General features: G+C 47.8%; 1 protein-coding gene across 1 annotated transcript in view; it reads right to left on the bottom strand.

Moving 5' to 3' along the window:
• Positions 1-2,617: 2,617 nt before the first annotated feature.
• LOC137284433 (achacin-like) overlaps positions 2,618-23,254 on the bottom strand; it is a 51,700-nt gene continuing 31,063 nt past the window's right edge. The window contains exons 2-7 of the mRNA XM_067816226.1: positions 7,172-7,219; positions 5,185-5,584; positions 4,681-4,785; positions 4,077-4,304; positions 3,633-3,747; positions 2,618-3,298 (exon numbers count right to left, since the gene is read on the bottom strand). Coding sequence (XP_067672327.1) covers positions 2,618-3,298; positions 3,633-3,747; positions 4,077-4,304; positions 4,681-4,785; positions 5,185-5,584; positions 7,172-7,219 — 1,577 coding nt within the window. The remainder of the gene's footprint in view (positions 3,299-3,632; positions 3,748-4,076; positions 4,305-4,680; positions 4,786-5,184; positions 5,585-7,171; positions 7,220-23,254) is intronic.

Genomic DNA, 23,254 nt, shown 5'->3' with positions numbered 1-23,254 from the left:
AATGGGCATCGACACAAACGAACATGTGGTCCATGAGCTTGCAGTGATAAACACTTTGACCAACCTCCTCATAGCCTGGTAACTATTCTGTTCTGAATTTCCAGTGTCACGGTTTATAAAAAAGAAACAAAACAAAATCTTCAAAACAAATAATCCCACACAGGAAGCTGGGAATCGTAAAAAATGAAAGTCAGACCAAACAATTATGATAACAAGGAATCCAATGACGGACGAACCGATGACCTGCGACATGTTGAGAACGAGGAAACGAGCCTCCTTTGAGCAACGTTACTGTTTATCTTCCTTCTACTTCAGACTTTATAAAGAGGCCTTTAGGTAATTAACTCTTTTCTGAAGATATAAAATAATATTGGAATGCTGGATATTTTCATGAGATTTAAGGGGTTTTTTTTTGGACGACCCTGGTCAAGTTGAACCCGATCAGCGACTAAACAATTGTATTGAGGGCTATGCTGGGAATGGAGAGGAAAATGGAGTTTCGCTATAACGGACAGTTATCTCTACATGAGGCATTTTGTTAGATTACAAAGTGATATTTAGGTAGATTTAATACTAATCTATGAATTTAGAACCATTTCCAGAAACATGTCCGAGATTTAAGTTGCCTTTGACTGCTCGGACTAAACTGTACCGAACAATTGTGACGGAGATAACGTTGAGAGTACGGGAAAAAGACTGTCGTCACCACTCGCTCCTTTCCGTATTCGGCCTTTCCCGGAATGAGGAACATTCGTGACCCGCTCGTGTTATTCCAAGACTTGGAAGTTACTGAAATAGGCTCGTGGCGACAAATGGAATGAAGAAAAGATAGTATCAATTACCAGTGGACATACCTTAATTACGATGGACGAGATGTGGTATTTGCTTTGATATTTTCCGGACCGACAGAGTTGTGTATCGGTATTGACCCTAAGTCGAACTAGAAACCTCACTATCATATATAAGTAACATGTAAAAGAACGTACTCAAGAATGCGGCTTATATGTTATCATTTATTTGTTAAGGTCGATAAGATGAACTGAGAAGAATACTACGACTAAATCAGTTCCCTGTGGTTATAGATGTTGTCAGTAAACAGCGTAAACAAAATGACTAGTCACAAGAAATCAAATCTGATGTTTCAAATGTTCAGAAGCGTTTGTGATCGCCCTGTGCGTTCACAACTGCCAAGCAACGCCTCCTCGTGGACTGTCTGACTGGGGTCGACACCTTTACGGCAAGAACGACTTACAGCATGGCGTCCGCGAGTTACCACCGTGACTCGAGGTTACTTTGTTGCATCTCCCACCACAGACGGTAGTTACTAAAAGGACAGAATGGAGGGCACCGAAAGACTGTTGCAGCACTCATCCTCATCCTCATCCACTAGTGTGTCCGTAACTTTACTGTTAGAACCATTTTACTTGCCTGTAGGAACTCTATTATTTTCCCATAAGAACCCCGTTCGTATGGGACTATTCAACTTCAAACGACAGGAATCTAACATACACAGTTCTGGCGACTAGAGAAAGTGTAATCCCAAACATATTATACCTTGCTTCTGACCACGTTCTGAAAGGCAATTATGTGTGTATACTTATACCTTTTACAGCTGCTTCCACATGCCTGTGAACACCTTCACCTGTATTGTGTCGGTTTGACACTGTGTACTGCTCCTGATAATACTCGAATTAAGCGAAGATTTGCTGGTCATATATAGATGTAATAAGTGTGAAAGGAGCCTTAAGAGCACACACACACACACATACACACATACACGTGTGTGTATACATATGTTAACTGTTTGGGAAATTTCTTCAAACTAATTATAAATTCATATATAATGACATACTGTCGTAGAAATACAAAATTAGGATAGGGTTACACGAGATTTACGGTTTGTGCCACTGGGAAAAGAACTGCCAAACCTGGTGCTATAGTTTGGGGTGATTGTCTAATATGTAAAACACAATTATGCAAAATGTTTACAGTGGAATCCGCAACATGACGCTTATGCCTTGCACGTGGGGTTGTTCCTTAATCTGTTCTGAAGAACGAAGTAAAACATTAACTGTTCACAGATTGAATGAAAAGAAATCAACCGTTCACTGTACATCATAAGGGGGAGTCTAGTAGTTAAAGTGTGAGCTGCTCAAGTGAAGACCCGGGGTCGATCCCTACATGGGTACATTGTGTGAAGCCATTTATGGTGTCCCAGTAGATTATGGCTTACCCTCTGAATATATAATAAATATAAATTGAAAAGGAGCCCCAGTGTGAGACAGGATACAGAATCTGACGATATCTAGACTTGCTTCACTTAGGGCTTCAGCATTGTAGACAGGGCTTGGCAGCAGAGAAATTATTGTGGTTCAGGGACTGTGAGACAGACTAGTATCCCAGCCAGTCTGATCAGTAACAAGTAAATCTGTAGTAAACACCAATTCTGTGTCACAGCACACAAGACAAAAGAAAAGATAAAAAAGGCACCATTATATCAGCTATTCGAGGAAATGAACAAACATTTGATTGGTATGTAAGCGTATCTGATTAATATTAATTACATATTGCAACTGGTTATTTAGTTATGTAAGGCGTATTGTCAGAGGTGTAGTTATTACACTTCTTTGAAATATTTATTGATGACCTCATCGACCGCTATCAACGTTCCTTCTGCCCAGCCCTGCAGATCATCACGAGCCCAGGAGTTGCTGACGATGTACACATCATCGGGTGGGGACGGTTTGGGTATTACTTCGCGAATCTTTCTTTCGTCAACACCAGGCTTGAATAGGTTCCACCCATAATTGAACGGATATTTGTCCCACAACATCATTGCACCTCCAACAGCTTCGGGTATATCAGATTGGCTGACGTTGTATATGGCACTTAAATACTTCTCTGCTCTGTTCTTGACGACGTCTGTGACAGCATTCACTCCGGGGAGACTACCAGGGATCGGTGTCCCAAACTGACTCAACTCTCGCCAGTAGTGGGCCATGTCCCCGTCATGGTAGGACGCCATGATGATGGAAACGTTGTTGGTGCCGGTAGACCAGTCATACGTCTGTTTGTTGGGAAGATCACTTTTGGTATGAGTGATGCCAGGGTTGCCGATCTTCCACCAGGTGGTGTTGTAAGCTAGGTAAATTCTTCCAGCCGTCATTCCAACCAGAGAGTCTAGAGTCTGCACTATGTCCAGAGTTTTGAACGCTGGAAAATCAGTCTCCTGTATACAGCTTTTCTGTGCCGCCAACACCACCTTCCTGGCACACACAAACACGTCTTTGTCACCAGTCTGCGATAAAGAGTACACAACATGGTCATTTAACTTCTGGTGTTTGGGATTAGGATGTTATTGGTAATAATAGATCATTACATTCTCACCAAAAACGGCAAGATCATTCCTATTTTAGCAACTGAAAGACGGCTCCCACACAATATATACTGAGGGATAAAATAAGGGAATACTATTAACTGACTCACAGAAATGGATTTGGTATTTCCGTTATATGTAATTATGATTGTTGAGGCAGGCTGCTAAGATAGAGTGCATGGAATGCAGATTTTTATCCTCTCCTACTGACTATGCTTGCCGCGAGCAAGAGAAATATAACAGCAAACCCGCCCACTTGTGTTTGAGTCGTGATTCCATCTGTTGTCTGGGTCTTTCTGAATCTGAGGTTGTACCCTCCAGATTGCCTTCTTTCTATTTTCAGTAGCTGGTAGTTCAAGTGGAGCTTGTGTCTGGAAAATGAAAAGTGACCATAAAAAACACCAGATAGATTTACATGTCGTAGTTAAATTTCAGTCAGCAGTATACAATCAGAATACAATTATCATTTAACCTTTTAAATAATTCATTTCGTTGTTTTATCCTGTTGATATGAATCATTATAAGTGTTCTTACTATCATTGTCATGTGCAAAATACCACTACTTCTCATGAGAAATCACATTGCCGATAAGCATCTTTAATCCATTCTGATTTACGGGCTAGTACTGCTTAATGAGGCGACTGTTTCCACCAACAGCTAAATGTTCAGAAATGAAATATGCACTGATCAATTTATTTACTTTGCGCTTTCCTCCAAGAACATTTTCATGAGCGTCTGTGGCACCTTCTGCATCCCTCCGTCTATTGTCTTGTATCCTTCACGAGGACCTGTATCCCCAGGGAAAGGAATAAAGACCTTGGCAGCGTGGGGCGCTGCCATTCTCCCGACCGCCATTTCCCACCCGCTCTGGTCAGATATATAATGGTAAGCTTCGCGGCTTGCTGCAGACCCAAGGAGGTTGTCAAGTCTGAATCGTGTAGAAAAATTCAAACTCATTTTGTTGTGTTCAGCAGTGTCACAGCTGGCAGCATTCTTTTGTAGAGATGCTATTAGAGTATCTCACAAACACGAAGGGAGAGAAAGACAATAAGGGACAGAGAAAAAGGAAATGAGAGGAAGGACGTGAAAATGTGAGCGTCGGACATATTGTCAGTGTCATACGGTGTGATGGATAAATGCCGTCATAACCAAGGATCGTTATCTTGATCTTGGACCCTCGGTCAGTGGAACCTTACACGACTTAGGGAAGCAAAGATGAAAGGAGACGTTTTTGGGTACCAACTCCACAGCACCACCAAGCAACCATTATGATGTAGAGGAAGCAGAAATGGAAAAATACTAACGACACTTTGTACACCGGCGTTCCATCTGAAGTGGTCAGTGAGTACAGTTCATCTAGACTGGGGTACGTGTTGCTGCTGAAGTTGACGTTGTTGTTGAAAATATCCCTTCAGAACAAAATATTGAACGTTAGCTGATATATGTCTGAAAAATCACATAAAACAGCACTCAGTTCTTTTGTGACTTGTCATTAACTTAATATTAATTTTGTGTCGTATTGAGCTGTACAAAGGGTCTTTATGGCAAAATGGTCAAGAATTACAGTCGAGGGTCAATATTGTTAAAAGGTTGCTTCGCGAAATGCGTCTTGGTGCTGCTAAAACTCAAACAAACTCTGTCACATACATTACATATGGTCCCTACAGTAATAGTGACATCGCCCATTTCTAGTACCTACCCCCTGTGATATTGCGGGGATATTGCTAAAAGCAAAGTAAACTTAAACTCACTCACTCACTCGCACACATTCCATGGATAAGGTTAGCTGTTACATATTCACAACATACCACAACAATGTGTTGGGGTCCTTCTTTTCATTGTCCTTGAGTTGGTAAGGAACGTTATTGGTCTGCAGGTCGTTGATGCGCATGTGCATTCCGCGACTATACCACACTGTCTCATCCGGGTTCCCAAATCCAAGTTTAAAGGGGATGATGTTCAACCCAATCTCTGTTGCTGTTCTGTTCAGCGTTGGATGAGCTCCAGACTTAAACCTCATCCCACCAAAGTCAAGGTACGTCCCTGGAGCTGCAGGGAAGTCAGTTGTGAAGAGTCTTCCCCCGACCCGGTCGGAGTACTCGAACACCGAGATAGAGAGGCCTCTGTCCCTCAGCCTCCAGCCTGTGTAGGCGCCCCCGATGCCTCCGCCAATTACAGCAACATCAAGACAGTCGGCGTCAGATGGAACTGAATTATAAAAATGTGGTTCAAACCATTGTATAAATTATGGATCATAACCTGACTTATGTATGCATGATGTATCGTAAAAATAGGAATTAAATAATAAGGCAGCAACTGAATAGCTCGATACGTATTTTTAGAAGTCTGTCAAAGAAGCACTTATCTATACATTGTAAATTGTTGATTATTTTAGCCTCTTTGTACAATTTTACTTTAGAGCTGTGTGCACCTCTAGTGGATAGAGCATCTAGCCAGAGACAATAAAAACGTCCTCTCGTTCCCGCGTCGTTCCACGAGACGTTAAAACGATACTTCATGCAACGCTGACTGGCTCACAGGACCTCGTGCCTTTGCGAAGATTAAAGATTTATAGTGTTTTTCAGATGATACCCCCGACTCAAAATACTTCATAGTACAATACATCATGACCTTGCCATTATGTGTTGTACGGTGAAGCATTTCGTGTCGGGGGGTCATCTAATTTTTCTTATATATATTAAAAAGAATAGTTAATGATCACAAAGACACGATGGCCTGTGGACCAGCTCTCAACATTAAAGGAACTAAGGATTAGTAGGCTTAGAGTGAGTATGTTGTTTCCGAGTAGCTTATCTATGTTAAACATCGTCGTGGTGTCTCGTTGTGGTAGCGCTATAAACGTACTACAAAAAGCCACACAGACACGCTGCAGTATGAGAGGACGTCGTTGTAGAAGATCAGTAACTCTATATAACAATGTTTAGTATTATGCCGCATGCAGCAATATGACAGCTATACATCGGCAGTCTGTAAATAATCGAGTCAATCCAGCATCAATCTGGGCAACTGGGAACAGATGACATGTCGCGACTATGTCTGTGAGACTGACCACCCTCTCATCGTTCGTCACTTCTTACGACAAGCATGTGTTACTGAAGACCAAGGCCTAGATTTTCTAAGCTCTCTTAGCGCTGAGATAGGCGTAAGTTGACGTTACCGTATGGCACTTACGACTGTCTTAGCGCTAAGAGAGCTTCGAAAATCTAGTTTCAATTCTAACTCGGATCTTTACGGGTCGACTGTACAAGACGGAAAGAGATGGAGCTGCCCATTGCACCGAAACTCTACGAAACCATTTAAAGAAGGAAAACGTGTCAATAATCATTCGAAATCTTCGCCGAAGGAACAATCGAGTATACGATTCCCTCGTCAAGGATATTAAACACTGTTGCCTGTGTCCTGTGCACCATGACCACACTCCCACACAATATCTTGAATACCAGTTGACCTTATGTCTCAAGAACCACAACATCTGTGCAAGAAGCAGATCGGGTGACATGAAATCGGAATCTTCTTGGAATATATGAAAGACATTGCACATCTTATGATACTTGATTGACGAGCATTCTAGAAGTTGGAGAGTCAAAACTGAAGCATACAACGTAATGGATGACAACTTTGTTTAGTGCATAGAGCGACGTTTCGATACAAGTTCTTACACCGTATTCAACGTACATCGAAACGTCACTCTACGTAATAATCAAGAAGTTGTCATCCAGAAAGTTGTCTGTTTCATTTACGATACTTAAGTTGAAAAACCACTACTGTTCTCACCTTCGTCCGCCCCCATGGTGATAGTGGTAGATGCTGAACCTTGGGCCACTGTGAAGAGAACATGACACTGTCAGGGGTCGATGAATATGCTGATCCTAATATTTACGAATATTTGAATTTTTGTATTAGTGGTTGGCTGGTCTAACGGTTCTATGCATAATCAAGTCATATCAAGTAATCAGCCAGCCGACATTGTGCATATATTGCTGATCCATATTTAATTAGTTATAGGATATTTATATAGCGCACAAATCATGATTTAGAGGATACTCACACCTGGCTATGTATGTGACAAAGGTTGCTATGGTGACTTAGAGGATACTTACAGGTGGGTATGAATGTGGTAAAGGTTGCTATGGTGACGTATGGTTTGCTCACCCGTGGATATGACGTTACAAAGGTTGTCATGGCGACTTAACGGATACTCACGCATGGCTATGTATGTGGCAAAGGTTGCTATGGTGATTTAGATGATACTCACACCTGGCTATGAGGTTGCAAAGGCTGCTGTGGTGATTTAGATGATACTCACACGTGGCTATGAGGTTGCAAAGGCTGCTATGGTGATTTAGATGATACTCACACGTGGCTATGAGGTTGCAAAGGCTGCTATGGTGATTTAGATGATACTCACACGTGGCTATGAGGTTGCAAAGGCTGCTATGGTGATTTAGATGATACTCACACGTGGCTATGAGGTTGCAAAGGCTGCTATGGTGATTTAGATGATACTCACACGTGGCTATGAGGTTGCAAAGGCTGCTATGGTGATTTAGATGATACTCACACGTGGCTATGAGGGTGGCGGCGAGAACTATGGTGACTTAGATGATACTCACACGTGGCTATGAGGGTGGCGGCGAGAACTATGGTGACTTAGATGATACTCACACGTGGCTATGAGGGTGGCGGCGAGAACTATGGTGACTTAGATGATACTCACACGTGGCTATGAGGGTGGCGGCGAGAACTATGGTGACTTAGATGATACTCACACGTGGCTATGAGGGTGGCGGCGAGAACTATGGTGACTTAGATGATACTCACACGTGGCTATGAGGGTGGCGGCGAGAACTATGGTGACTTAGATGATACTCACACGTGGCTATGAGGGTGGCGGCGAGAACTATGGTGACTTAGATGATACTCACACGTGGCTATGAGGGTGGCGGCGAGAACTATGGTGACTTAGATGATACTCACACGTGGCTATGAGGGTGGCGGCGAGAACTATGGTGACTTAGATGATACTCACACGTGGCTATGAGGGTGGCGGCGAGAACTATGGTGATTTAGATGATACTCACACGTGGCTATGAGGGTGGCGGCGAGAATTATGGTGACTTAGATGATACTCACACGTGGCTATGAGGGTGGCGGCGAGAACTATGGTGACTTAGATGATACTCACACGTGGCTATGAGGGTGGCGGCGAGAACTATGGTGATTTAGATGATACTCACACGTGGCTATGAGGGTGGCGGCGAGAACTATGGTGATTTAGATGATACTCACACGTGGCTATGAGGGTGGCGGCGAGAACTATGGTGACACAGATGATACTCACACGTGGCTATGAGGGTGGCGGCGAGAACTATGGTGATTTAGATGATACTCACACGTGGCTATGAGGGTGGCGGCGAGAACTATGGTGATTTAGATGATACTCACACGTGGCTATGAGGGTGGCGGCGAGAACTATGATGACTTAGATGATACTCACACGTGGCTATGAGGGTGGCGGCGAGAACTATGGTGACATAGATGATACTCACACGTGGCTATGAGGGTGGCGGCGAGAACTATGGTGATTTAGATGATACTCACACGTGGCTATGAGGGTGGCGGCGAGAACTATGGTGACTTAGATGATACTCACACGTGGCTATGAGGGTGGCGGCGAGAACTATGGTGACTTAGATGATACTCACACGTGGCTATGAGGGTGGCGGCGAGAACTATGATGACTTAGATGATACTCACACGTGGCTATGAGGGTGGCGGCGAGAACTATGGTGATTTAGATGATACTCACACGTGGCTATGAGGGTGGCGGCGAGAACTATGGTGACTTAGATGATACTCACACGTGGCTATGAGGGTGGCGGCGAGAACTATGGTGACTTAGATGATACTCACACGTGGCTATGAGGGTGGCGGCGAGAACTATGGTGACTTAGATGATACTCACACGTGGCTATGAGGGTGGCGGCGAGAACTATGGTGACTTAGATGATACTCACACGTGGCTATGAGGGTGGCGGCGAGAACTATGGTGATTTAGATGATACTCACACGTGGCTATGAGGGTGGCGGCGAGAACTATGGTGATTTAGATGATACTCACACGTGGCTATGAGGGTGGCGGCGAGAACTATGGTGATTTAGATGATACTCACACGTGGCTATGAGGGTGGCGGCGAGAACTATGGTGATTTAGATGATACTCACACGTGGCTATGAGGGTGGCGGCGAGAACTATGGTGATTTAGATGATACTCACACGTGGCTATGAGGGTGGCGGCGAGAACTATGGTGATTTAGATGATACTCACACGTGGCTATGAGGGTGGCGGCGAGAACTATGGTGACTTAGATGATACTCACACGTGGCTATGAGGGTGGCGGCGAGAACTATGATGACGTAGATGATACTCACACGTGGCTATGAGGGTGGCGGCGAGAACTATGGTGACTTAGATGATACTCACACGTGGCTATGAGGGTGGCGGCGAGAACTATGGTGACTTAGATGATACTCACACGTGGCTATGAGGGTGGCGGCGAGAACTATGATGACTTAGATGATACTCACACGTGGCTATGAGGGTGGCGGCGAGAACTATGGTGACTTAGATGATACTCACACGTGGCTATGAGGGTGGCGGCGAGAACAATGGTGACTTAGATGATACTCACACGTGGCTATGAGGGTGGCGGCGAGAACTGGTGATTTAGATGATACTCACACGTGGCTATGAGGGTGGCGGCGAGAACTGTGGTTATTTAGATGATACTCACACGTGGCTATGAGGGTGGCGGCGAGAACTATGGTGATTTAGATGATACTCACACGTGGCTATGAGGGTGGCGGCGAGAACTATGGTGATTTAGATGATACCCACACGTGGCTATGAGGGTGGCGGCGAGAACTATGGTGACTTAGATGATACTCACACGTGGCTATGAGGGTGGCGGCGAGAACTATGGTGATTTAGATGATACTCACACGTGGCTATGAGGGTGGCGGCGAGAACTATGATGACTTAGATGATACTCACACGTGGCTATGAGGGTGGCGGCGAGAACTATGATGACTTAGATGATACCCACACGTGGCTATGAGGGTGGCGGCGAGAACTATGGTGACTTAGATGATACTCACACCTGGCTATGAGGGTGGCGGCGAGAACTATGGTGATTTAGATGATACTCACACCTGGCTATGAGGGTGGCGGCGAGAACTATGGTGATTTAGATGATACTCACACGTGGCTATGAGGGTGGCGGCGAGAACTATGGTGATTTAGATGATACTCACACGTGGCTATGAGGGTGGCGGCGAGAACTATGGTGATTTAGATGATACTCACACGTGGCTATGAGGGTGGCGGCGAGAACTATTTTGATTTAGATGATACTCACACGTGGCTATGAGGGTGGCGGCGAGAACTATGGTGATTTAGATGATACTCACACGTGGCTATGAGGGTGGCGGCGAGAACTATGGTGACTTAGATGATACTCACACGTGGCTATGAGGGTGGCGGCGAGAACTATGGTGACTTAGATGATACTCACACGTGGCTATGAGGGTGGCGGCGAGAACTATGATGACGTAGATGATACTCACACGTGGCTATGAGGGTGGCGGCGAGAACTATGGTGACTTAGATGATACTCACACGTGGCTATGAGGGTGGCGGCGAGAACAATGGTGACTTAGATGATACTCACACGTGGCTATGAGGGTGGCGGCGAGAACTGGTGATTTAGATGATACTCACACGTGGCTATGAGGGTGGCGGCGAGAACTGTGGTTATTTAGATGATACTCACACGTGGCTATGAGGGTGGCGGCGAGAACAATGGTGATTTAGATGATACTCACACGTGGCTATGAGGGTGGCGGCGAGAACTATGGTGATTTAGATGATACTCACACGTGGCTATGAGGGTGGCGGCGAGAACTATGGTGACTTAGATGATACTCACACGTGGCTATGAGGGTGGCGGCGAGAACTATGGTGACTTAGATGATACTCACACGTGGCTATGAGGGTGGCGGCGAGAACTATGATGACGTAGATGATACTCACACGTGGCTATGAGGGTGGCGGCGAGAACTATGGTGACTTAGATGATACTCACACGTGGCTATGAGGGTGGCGGCGAGAACAATGGTGACTTAGATGATACTCACACGTGGCTATGAGGGTGGCGGCGAGAACTGGTGATTTAGATGATACTCACACGTGGCTATGAGGGTGGCGGCGAGAACTGTGGTTATTTAGATGATACTCACACGTGGCTATGAGGGTGGCGGCGAGAACAATGGTGATTTAGATGATACTCACACGTGGCTATGAGGGTGGCGGCGAGAACTATGGTGATTTAGATGATACTCACACGTGGCTATGAGGGTGGCGGCGAGAACTATGGTGATTTAGATGATACTCACACGTGGCTATGAGGGTGGCGGCGAGAACTATGGTGACTTAGATGATACTCACACGTGGCTATGAGGGTGGCGGCGAGAACTATGGTGATTTAGATGATACTCACACGTGGCTATGAGGGTGGCGGCGAGAACAATGGTGATTTAGATGATACTCACACGTGGCTATGAGGGTGGCGGCGAGAACTATGGTGATTTAGATGATACTCACACGTGGCTATGAGGGTGGCGGCGAGAACTATGGTGACTTAGATGATACTCACACGTGGCTATGAGGGTGGCGGCGAGAACTATGGTGACTTAGATGATACTCACACGTGGCTATGAGGGTGGCGGCGAGAACTATGATGACGTAGATGATACTCACACGTGGCTATGAGGGTGGCGGCGAGAACTATGGTGACTTAAATGATACTCACACGTGGCTATGAGGGTGGCGGCGAGAACAATGGTGACTTAGATGATACTCACACGTGGCTATGAGGGTGGCGGCGAGAACTGGTGATTTAGATGATACTCACACGTGGCTATGAGGGTGGCGGCGAGAACTGTGGTTATTTAGATGATACTCACACGTGGCTATGAGGGTGGCGGCGAGAACAATGGTGATTTAGATGATACTCACACGTGGCTATGAGGGTGGCGGCGAGAACTATGGTGATTTAGATGATACTCACACGTGGCTATGAGGGTGGCGGCGAGAACTATGGTGATTTAGATGATACCCACACGTGGCTATGAGGGTGGCGGCGAGAACTATGGTGACTTAGATGATACTCACACGTGGCTATGAGGGTGGCGGCGAGAACTATGGTGATTTAGATGATACTCACACGTGGCTATGAGGGTGGCGGCGAGAACTATGATGACTTAGATGATACTCACACGTGGCTATGAGGGTGGCGGCGAGAACTATGATGACTTAGATGATACCCACACGTGGCTATGAGGGTGGCGGCGAGAACTATGGTGACTTAGATGATACTCACACCTGGCTATGAGGGTGGCGGCGAGAACTATGGTGATTTAGATGATACTCACACCTGGCTATGAGGGTGGCGGCGAGAACTATGGTGATTTAGATGATACTCACACGTGGCTATGAGGGTGGCGGCGAGAACTATGATGACTTAGATGATACTCACACGTGGCTATGAGGGTGGCGGCGAGAACTATGATGACTTAGATGATACTCACACGTGGCTATGAGGGTGGCGGCGAGAACTATGATGACTTAGATGATACTCACACGTGGCTATGAGGGTGGCGGCGAGAACTATGGTGATTTAGATGATACCCACACGTGGCTATGAGGGTGGCGGCGAGAACTATGATGACTTAGATGATACTCACACGTGTCTATGAGGGTGGCGGCGAGAACTATGGTGATTTAGATGATACCCACACGTGGCTATGAGGGTGGCGGCGAGAACTATGGTGATTTAGATGATACTCACACGTGGCTATGAGGGTGGCGGCGAGAACTATGATGACTTAGATGATACTCACACGTGGCTATGAGGGTGGCGGCGAGAACTATCGTGACTTAGATGATACCCACACGTGGCTATGAGGGTGGCGGCGAGAACTATGATGACTTAGATGATACCCACACGTGGCTATGAGGGTGGCGGCGAGAACTATGATGACTTAGATGATACTCACACCTGGCTATGAGGGTGGCGGCGAGAACTATGGTGATTTAGATGATACTCACACGTGGCTATGAGGGTGGCGGCGAGAACTATGATGACTTAGATGATACTCACACGTGGCTATGAGGGTGGCGGCGAGAACTATGATGACTTAGATGATACTCACACCTGGCTATGAGGGTGGCGGCGAGAACTATGCTGATTTAGATGATACTCACACGTGGCTATGAGGGTGGCGGCGAGAACTATGATGACTTAGATGATACTCACACGTGGCTATGAGGGTGGCGGCGAGAACTATGATGACTTAGATGATACTCACACGTGGCTATGAGGGTGGCGGCGAGAACTATGGTGACTTAGATGATACCCACACGTGGCTATGAGGGTGGCGGCGAGAACTATGATGACTTAGATGATACTCACACGTGTCTATGAGGGTGGCGGCGAGAACTATGGTGATTTAGATGATACCCACACGTGGCTATGAGGGTGGCGGCGAGAACTATGGTGACTTAGATGATACTCACACGTGGCTATGAGGGTGGCGGCGAGAACTATGGTGATTTAGATGATACTCACACGTGGCTATGAGGGTGGCGGCGAGAACGATGGTGACTTAGATGATACTCACACGTGGCTATGAGGGTGGCGGCGAGAACTATGGTGACTTAGATGATACTCACACGTGGCTATGAGGGTGGCGGCGAGAACTATGGTGATTTAGATGATACTCACACGTGGCTATGAGGGTGGCGGCGAGAACTATGGTGACTTAGATGATACTCACACGTGTCTATGAGGGTGCCGGCGAGAACTATGGTGATTTAGATGATACTCACACGTGGCTATGAGGGTGGCGGCGAGAACTATGGTGATTTAGATGATACTCACACGTGGCTATGAGGGTGGCGGCGAGAACTATGGTGATTTAGATGATACTCACACGTGGCTATGAGGGTGGCGGCGAGAACTATGATGACTTAGATGATACTCACACGTGGCTATGAGGGTGGCGGCGAGAACTATGATGACTTAGATGATACTCACACGTGGCTATGAGGGTGGCGGCGAGAACTATGGTGATTTAGATGATACCCACACGTGGCTATGAGGGTGGCGGCGAGAACTATGATGACTTAGATGATACTCACACGTGTCTATGAGGGTGGCGGCGAGAACTATGGTGATTTAGATGATACCCACACGTGGCTATGAGGGTGGCGGCGAGAACTATGGTGATTTAGATGATACTCACACGTGGCTATGAGGGTGGCGGCGAGAACTATGATGACTTAGATGATACTCACACGTGGCTATGAGGGTGGCGGCGAGAACTATGATGACTTAGATGATACTCACACGTGGCTATGAGGGTGGCGGCGAGAACTATGATGACTTAGATGATACTCACACCTGGCTATGAGGGTGGCGGCGAGAACTATGGTGATTTAGATGATACTCACACGTGGCTATGAGGGTGGCGGCGAGAACTATGATGACTTAGATGATACTCACACGTGGCTATGAGGGTGGCGGCGAGAACTATGATGACTTAGATGATACTCACACGTGGCTATGAGGGTGGCGGCGAGAACTATGGTGACTTAGATGATACCCACACGTGGCTATGAGGGTGGCGGCGAGAACTATGATGACTTAGATGATACTCACACGTGTCTATGAGGGTGGCGGCGAGAACTATGGTGATTTAGATGATACCCACACGTGGCTATGAGGGTGGCGGCGAGAACTATGGTGACTTAGATGATACTCACACGTGGCTATGAGGGTGGCGGCGAGAACTATGGTGATTTAGATGATACTCACACGTGGCTATGAGGGTGGCGGCGAGAACTATCTTGACTTAGATGATACTCACACGTGGCTATGAGGGTGCCGGCGAGAACTATGGTGATTTAGATGATACTCACACGTGGCTATGAGGGTGGCGGCGAGAACTATGGTGATTTAGATTATACTCACACGTGGCTATGAGGGTGGCGGCGAGAACTATGGTGACTTAGATGATACTCACACGTGTCTATGAGGGTGCCGGCGAGAACTATGGTGATTTAGATGATACTCACACGTGGCTATGAGGGTGGCGGCGAGAACTATGGTGATTTAGATGATACTCACACGTGGCTATGAGGGTGGCGGCGAGAACTATGGTGATTTAGATGATACTCACACGTGGCTATGAGGGTGGCGGCGAGAACTATGGTGACTTAGATGATACTCACACGTGGCTATGAGGGTGGCGGCGAGAACTATGGTGACTTAGATGATACTCACACGTGGCTATGAGGGTGGCGGCGAGAACTATGGTGACTTTGATGATACTCACACGTGGCTATGAGGGTGGCGGCGAGAACTATGGTGACTTAGATGATACTCACACGTGGCTATGAGGGTGGCGGCGAGAACTATGGTGACTTAGATGATACTCACACGTGGCTATGAGGGTGGAGGCGAGAACTGGTAATTTAGATGATACTCACACGTGGCTATGAGGGTGGCGGCGAGAACTGTGGTTATATAGATGATACTCACACGTGGCTATGAGGGTGGCGGCGAGAACTATGCTGATTTAGATGATACTCACACGTGGCTATGAGGGTGGCGGCGAGAACTATGGTGACTTAGATGATACTCACACGTGGCTATGAGGGTGGCGGCGAGAACTATGGTGACTTAGATGATACTCACACGTGGCTATGAGGGTGGCGGCGAGAACTATGGTGATTTAGATGATACTCACACGTGGCTATGAGGGTGGCGGCGAGAACTATGGTGATTTAGATGATACTCACACGTGGCTATGAGGGTGGCGGCGAGAACTATGGTGACTTAGATGATACTCACACGTGGCTATGAGGGTAGCGGCGAGAACTATGGTGACTTAGATGATACTCACACGTGGCTATGAGGGTGGCGGCGAGAACTGTGGTGACTTAGATGATACTCACACGTGGCTATGAGGGTGGCGGCGAGAACTATGATGACTTAGATGATACTCACACGTGGCTATCAGGGTGGCGGCGAGAACTATGGTGACTTAGATGATACTCACACGTGGCTATGAGGGTGGCGGCGAGAACTGGTGATTTAGATGATACTCACACGTGGCTATGAGGGTGGCGGCGAGAACTGTGGTTATTTAGATGATACTCACACGTGGCTATGAGGGTGGCGGCGAGAACTATGGTGATTTAGATGATACTCACACGTGGCTATGAGGGTGGCGGCGAGAACTATGGTGACTTAGATGATACTCACACGTGGCTATGAGGGTGGCGGCGAGAACTATGGTGATTTAGATGATACCCACACGTGGCTATGAGGGTGGCGGCGAGAACTATGGTGACTTAGATGATACTCACACGTGGCTATGAGGGTGGCGGCGAGAACTATGGTGATTTAGATGACACTCACACGTGGCTATGAGGGTGGCGGCGAGAACTATGATGACTTAGATGATACTCACACGTGGCTATGAGGGTGGCGGTGAGAACTATGATGACTTAGATGATACCCACACGTGGCTATGAGGGTGGCGGCGAGAACTATGGTGACTTATATGATACTCACACCTGGCTATGAGGGTGGCGGCGAGAACTATGGTGATTTAGATGATACTCACACGTGGCTATGAGGGTGGCGGCGAGAACTATGATGACTTAGATGATACTCACACCTGGCTATGAGGGTGACGGCGAGAACTATGGTGATTTAGATGATACTCACACGTGGCTATGAGGGTGGCGGCGAGAACTATGATGACTTAGATGATACCCACACGTGGCTATGAGGGTGGCGGCGAGAACTATGATGACTTAGATGATACTCACACCTGGCTATGAGGGTGGCGGCGAGAACTATGGTGATTTAGATGATACTCACACGTGGCTATGAGGGTGGCGGCGAGAACTATGATGACTTAGATGATACTCACACGTGGCTATGAGGGTGGCGGCGAGAACTATGGTGATTTAGATGATACCCACACGTGACTATGAGGGTGGCGGCGAGAACTATGGTGACTTAGATGATACTCACACGTGTCTATGAGGGTGGCGGCGAGAACTATGGTGATTTAGATGATACCCACACGTGGCTATGAGGGTGGCGGCGAGAACTATGGTGACTTAGATGATACTCACACGTGTCTATGAGGGTGGCGGCGAGAACTATGGTGATTTAGATGATACTCACACGTGGCTATGAGGGTGGCGGCGAGAACTATGGTGATTTAGATGATACCCACACGTGGCTATGAGGGTGGCGGCGAGAACTATGATGACTTAGATGATACTCACACCTGGCTATGAGGGTGGCGGCGAGAACTATGGTGATTTAGATGATACTCACACGTGGCTATGAGGGTGGCGGCGAGAACTATGATGACTTAGATGATACCCACACGTGGCTATGAGGGTGGCGGCGAGAACTATGATGACTTAGATGATACTCACACCTGGCTATGAGGGTGGCGGCGAGAACTATGGTGATTTAGATGATACTCACACGTGGCTATGAGGGTGGCGGCGAGAACTATGATGACTTAGATGATACTCACACGTGGCTATGAGGGTGGCGGCGAGAACTATGGTGATTTAGATGATACCCACACGTGGCTATGAGGGTGGCGGCGAGAACTATGGTGACTTAGATGATACTCACACGTGTCTATGAGGGTGTCGGCGAGAACTATGGTGATTTAGATGATACTCACACGTGGCTATGAGGGTGGCGGCGAGAACTATGGTGACTTAGATGATACTCACACGTGGCTATGAGGGTGGCGGCGAGAACTATGGTGACTTAGATGATACTCACACGTGGCTATGAGGGTGGCGGCGAGAACTATGGTGACTTTGATGATACTCACACGTGGCTATGAGGGTGGCGGCGAGAACTATGGTGACTTAGATGATACTCACACGTGGCTATGAGGGTGGCGGCGAGAACTATGGTGACTTAGATGATACTCACACGTGGCTATGAGGGTGGAGGCGAGAACTGGTAATTTAGATGATACTCACACGTGGCTATGAGGGTGGCGGCGAGAACTGTGGTTATATAGATGATACTCACACGTGGCTATGAGGGTGGCGGCGAGAACTATGCTGATTTAGATGATACTCACACGTGGCTATGAGGGTGGCGGCGAGAACTATGGTGACTTGGATGATACTCACACGTGGCTATGAGGGTGGCGGCGAGAACTATGGTGACTTAGATGATACTCACACGTGGCTATGAGGGTGGCGGCGAGAACTATGGTGACTTAGATGATACTCACACGTGGCTATGAGGGTGGCGGCGAGAACTATGGTGACTTTGATGATACTCACACGTGGCTATGAGGGTGGCGGCGAGAACTATGGTGACTTAGATGATACTCACACGTGGCTATGAGGGTGGCGGCGAGAACTATGGTGACTTAGATGATACTCACACGTGGCTATGAGGGTGGAGGCGAGAACTGGTAATTTAGATGATACTCACACGTGGCTATGAGGGTGGCGGCGAGAACTGTGGTTATATAGATGATACTCACACGTGGCTATGAGGGTGGCGGCGAGAACTATGGTGACTTAGATGATACTCACACGTGGCTATGAGGGTGGCGGCGAGAACTATGGTGATTTAGATGATACTCACACGTGGCTATGAGGGTGGCGGCGAGAACTATGGTGATTTAGATGATACTCACACGTGGCTATGAGGGTGGCGGCGAGAACTATGGTGACTTAGATGATACTCACACGTGGCTATGAGGGTAGCGGCGAGAACTATGGTGACTTAGATGATACTCACACGTGGCTATGAGGGTGGCGGCGAGAACTGTGGTGACTTAGATGATACTCACACGTGGCTATGAGGGTGGCGGCGAGAACTATGATGACTTAGATGATACTCACACGTGGCTATCAGGGTGGCGGCGAGAACTATGGTGACTTAGATGATACTCACACGTGGCTATGAGGGTGGCGGCGAGAACTGGTGATTTAGATGATACTCACACGTGGCTATGAGGGTGGCGGCGAGAACTGTGGTTATTTAGATGACACTCACACGTGGCTATGAGGGTGGCGGCGAGAACTATGGTGATTTAGATGATACTCACACGTGGCTATGAGGGTGGCGGCGAGAACTATGGTGACTTAGATGATACTCACACGTGGCTATGAGGGTGGCGGCGAGAACTATGGTGATTTAGATGATACCCACACGTGGCTATGAGGGTGGCGGCGAGAACTATGGTGACTTAGATGATACTCACACGTGGCTATGAGGGTGGCGGCGAGAACTATGGTGATTTAGATGACACTCACACGTGGCTATGAGGGTGGCGGCGAGAACTATGATGACTTAGATGATACTCACACGTGGCTATGAGGGTGGCGGTGAGAACTATGATGACTTAGATGATACCCACACGTGGCTATGAGGGTGGCGGCGAGAACTATGGTGACTTATATGATACTCACACCTGGCTATGAGGGTGGCGGCGAGAACTATGGTGATTTAGATGATACTCACACGTGGCTATGAGGGTGGCGGCGAGAACTATGATGACTTAGATGATACTCACACCTGGCTATGAGGGTGGCGGCGAGAACTATGGTGATTTAGATGATACTCACACGTGGCTATGAGGGTGGCGGCGAGAACTATGATGACTTAGATGATACCCACACGTGGCTATGAGGGTGGCGGCGAGAACTATGATGACTTAGATGATACTCACACCTGGCTATGAGGGTGGCGGCGAGAACTATGGTGATTTAGATGATACTCACACGTGGCTATGAGGGTGGCGGCGAGAACTATGATGACTTAGATGATACTCACACGTGGCTATGAGGGTGGCGGCGAGAACTATGGTGATTTAGATGATACCCACACGTGGCTATGAGGGTGGCGGCGAGAACTATGGTGACTTAGATGATACTCACACGTGTCTATGAGGGTGGCGGCGAGAACTATGGTGATTTAGATGATACCCACACGTGGCTATGAGGGTGGCGGCGAGAACTATGGTGACTTAGATGATACTCACACGTGTCTATGAGGGTGGCGGCGAGAACTATGGTGATTTAGATGATACTCACACGTGGCTATGAGGGTGGCGGCGAGAACTATGGTGATTTAGATGATACCCACACGTGGCTATGAGGGTGGCGGCGAGAACTATGATGACTTAGATGATACTCACACCTGGCTATGAGGGTGGCGGCGAGAACTATGGTGATTTAGATGATACTCACACGTGGCTATGAGGGTGGCGGCGAGAACTATGATAACTTAGATGATACCCACACGTGGCTATGAGGGTGGCGGCGAGAACTATGATGACTTAGATGATACTCACACCTGGCTATGAGGGTGGCGGCGAGAACTATGGTGATTTAGATGATACTCACACGTGGCTATGAGGGTGGCGGCGAGAACTATGATGACTTAGATGATACTCACACGTGGCTATGAGGGTGGCGGCGAGAACTATGGTGATTTAGATGATACCCACACGTGGCTATGAGGGTGGCGGCGAGAACTATGGTGACTTAGATGATACTCACACGTGTCTATGAGGGTGGCGGCGAGAACTATGGTGATTTAGATGATACCCACACGTGGCTATGAGGGTGGCGGCGAGAACTATGGTGACTTAGATGATACTCACACGTGGCTATGAGGGTGGCGGTGAGAACTATGGTGATTTAGATGATACTCACACGTGGCTATGAGGGTGGCGGCGAGAACTATGGTGACTTAGATGATACTCACACGTGGCTATGAGGGTGGCAGCGAGAACTATGGTGATTTAGATGATACTCACACGTGGCTATGAGGGTGCCGGCGAGAACTATGGTGATTTAGATGATACTCACACGTGGCTATGAGGGTGGCGGCGAGAACTATGGTGATTTAGATGATACTCACACGTGGCTATGAGGGTGGCGGCGAGAACTATGGTGATTTAGATGATACTCACACGTGGCTATGAGGGTGGCGGCGAGAACTATGGTGACTTAGATGATACTCACACGTGGCTATGAGGGTGGCGGCGAGAACTATGGTGACTTAGATGATACTCACACGTGGCTATGAGGGTGGCGGCGAGAACTATGGTGACTTAGATGATACTCACACGTGGCTTTGAGGGTGGCGGCGAGAACTATGGTGATTTAGATGATACTCACACGTGGCTATGAGGGTGGCGGCGAGAACTATGGTGACTTAGATGATACTCACACGTGGCTATGAGGGTGGCGGCGAGAACTGGTGATTTAGATGATACTCACACGTGGCTATGAGGGTGGCAGCGACAACTGTGGTTATTTAGATGATACTCACACGTGGCTATGAGGGTGGCGGCGAGAACTATGGTGATTTAGATGATACTCACACGTGGCTATGAGGGTGGCGGCGAGAACTATGGTGACTTAGATGATACTCACACGTGGCTATGAGGGTGCCGGCGAGAACTATGGTGATTTAGATGATACCCACACGTGGCTATGAGGGTGGCGGCGAGAACTATGGTGACTTAGATGATACTCACACGTGGCTATGAGGGTGACGGCGAGAACTATGGTGATTTAGATGATACTCACACGTGGCTATGAGGGTGGCGGCGAGAACTATGATGACTTAGATGATACTCACACGTGGCTATGAGGGTGGCGGCGAGAACTATGATGACTTAGATGATACCCACACGTGGCTTTGAGGGTGGCGGCGAGAACTATGGTGACTTAGATGATACTCACATCTGGCTATGAGGGTGGCGGCGAGAACTATGGTGATTTAGATGATACTCACACGTGGCTATGAGGGTGGCGGCGAGAACTATGATGACTTAGATGATACTCACACCTGGCTATGAGGGTGGCGGCGAGAACTATGGTGATTTAGATGATACTCACACGTGGCTATGAGGGTGGCGGCGAGAACTATGATGACTTAGATGATACCCACACGTGGCTATGAGGGTGGCGGCGAGAACTATGATGACTTAGATGATACTCACACCTGGCTATGAGGGTGGCGGCGAGAACTATGGTGATTTAGATGATACTCACACGTGGCTATGAGGGTGGCGGCGAGAACTATGATGACTTAGATGATACTCACACGTGGCTATGAGGGTGGCGGCGAGAACTATGGTGATTTAGATGATACTCACACGTGGCTATGAGGGTGGCGGCGAGAACTATGGTGATTTAGATGATACTCACACGTGGCTATGAGGGTGGCGGCGAGAACTATGGTGATTTAGATGACACTCACACGTGGCTATGAGGGTGGCGGCGAGAACTATGGTGATTTAGATGATACTCACACGTGGCTATGAGGGTGGCGGCGAGAACTATGGTGATTTAGATGATACTCACACGTGGCTATGAGGGTGGCGGCGAGAACTATGGTGACATAGATGATACTCACACGTGGCTATGAGGGTGGCGGCGAGAACTATGGTGATTTAGATGATACTCACACGTGGCTATGAGGGTGGCGGCGAGAACTATGATGACTTAGATGATACTCACACGTGGCTATGAGGGTGGCGGCGAGAAGTATGATGACTTAGATGATACCCACACGTGGCTATGAGGGTGGCGGCGAGAACTATGGTGACTTAGATGATACTCACACCTGGCTATGAGGGTGGCGGCGAGAACTATGGTTCTTTAGATGATACTCACACGTGGCTATGAGGGTGGCGGCGAGAAC

This window comes from Haliotis asinina, chromosome 5 (assembly GCF_037392515.1).
Source record: "Haliotis asinina isolate JCU_RB_2024 chromosome 5, JCU_Hal_asi_v2, whole genome shotgun sequence".
Lineage (NCBI taxonomy): Eukaryota > Metazoa > Mollusca > Gastropoda > Lepetellida > Haliotidae > Haliotis > Haliotis asinina.
This window is presented reverse-complemented; position numbering and strand designations above follow the sequence as displayed.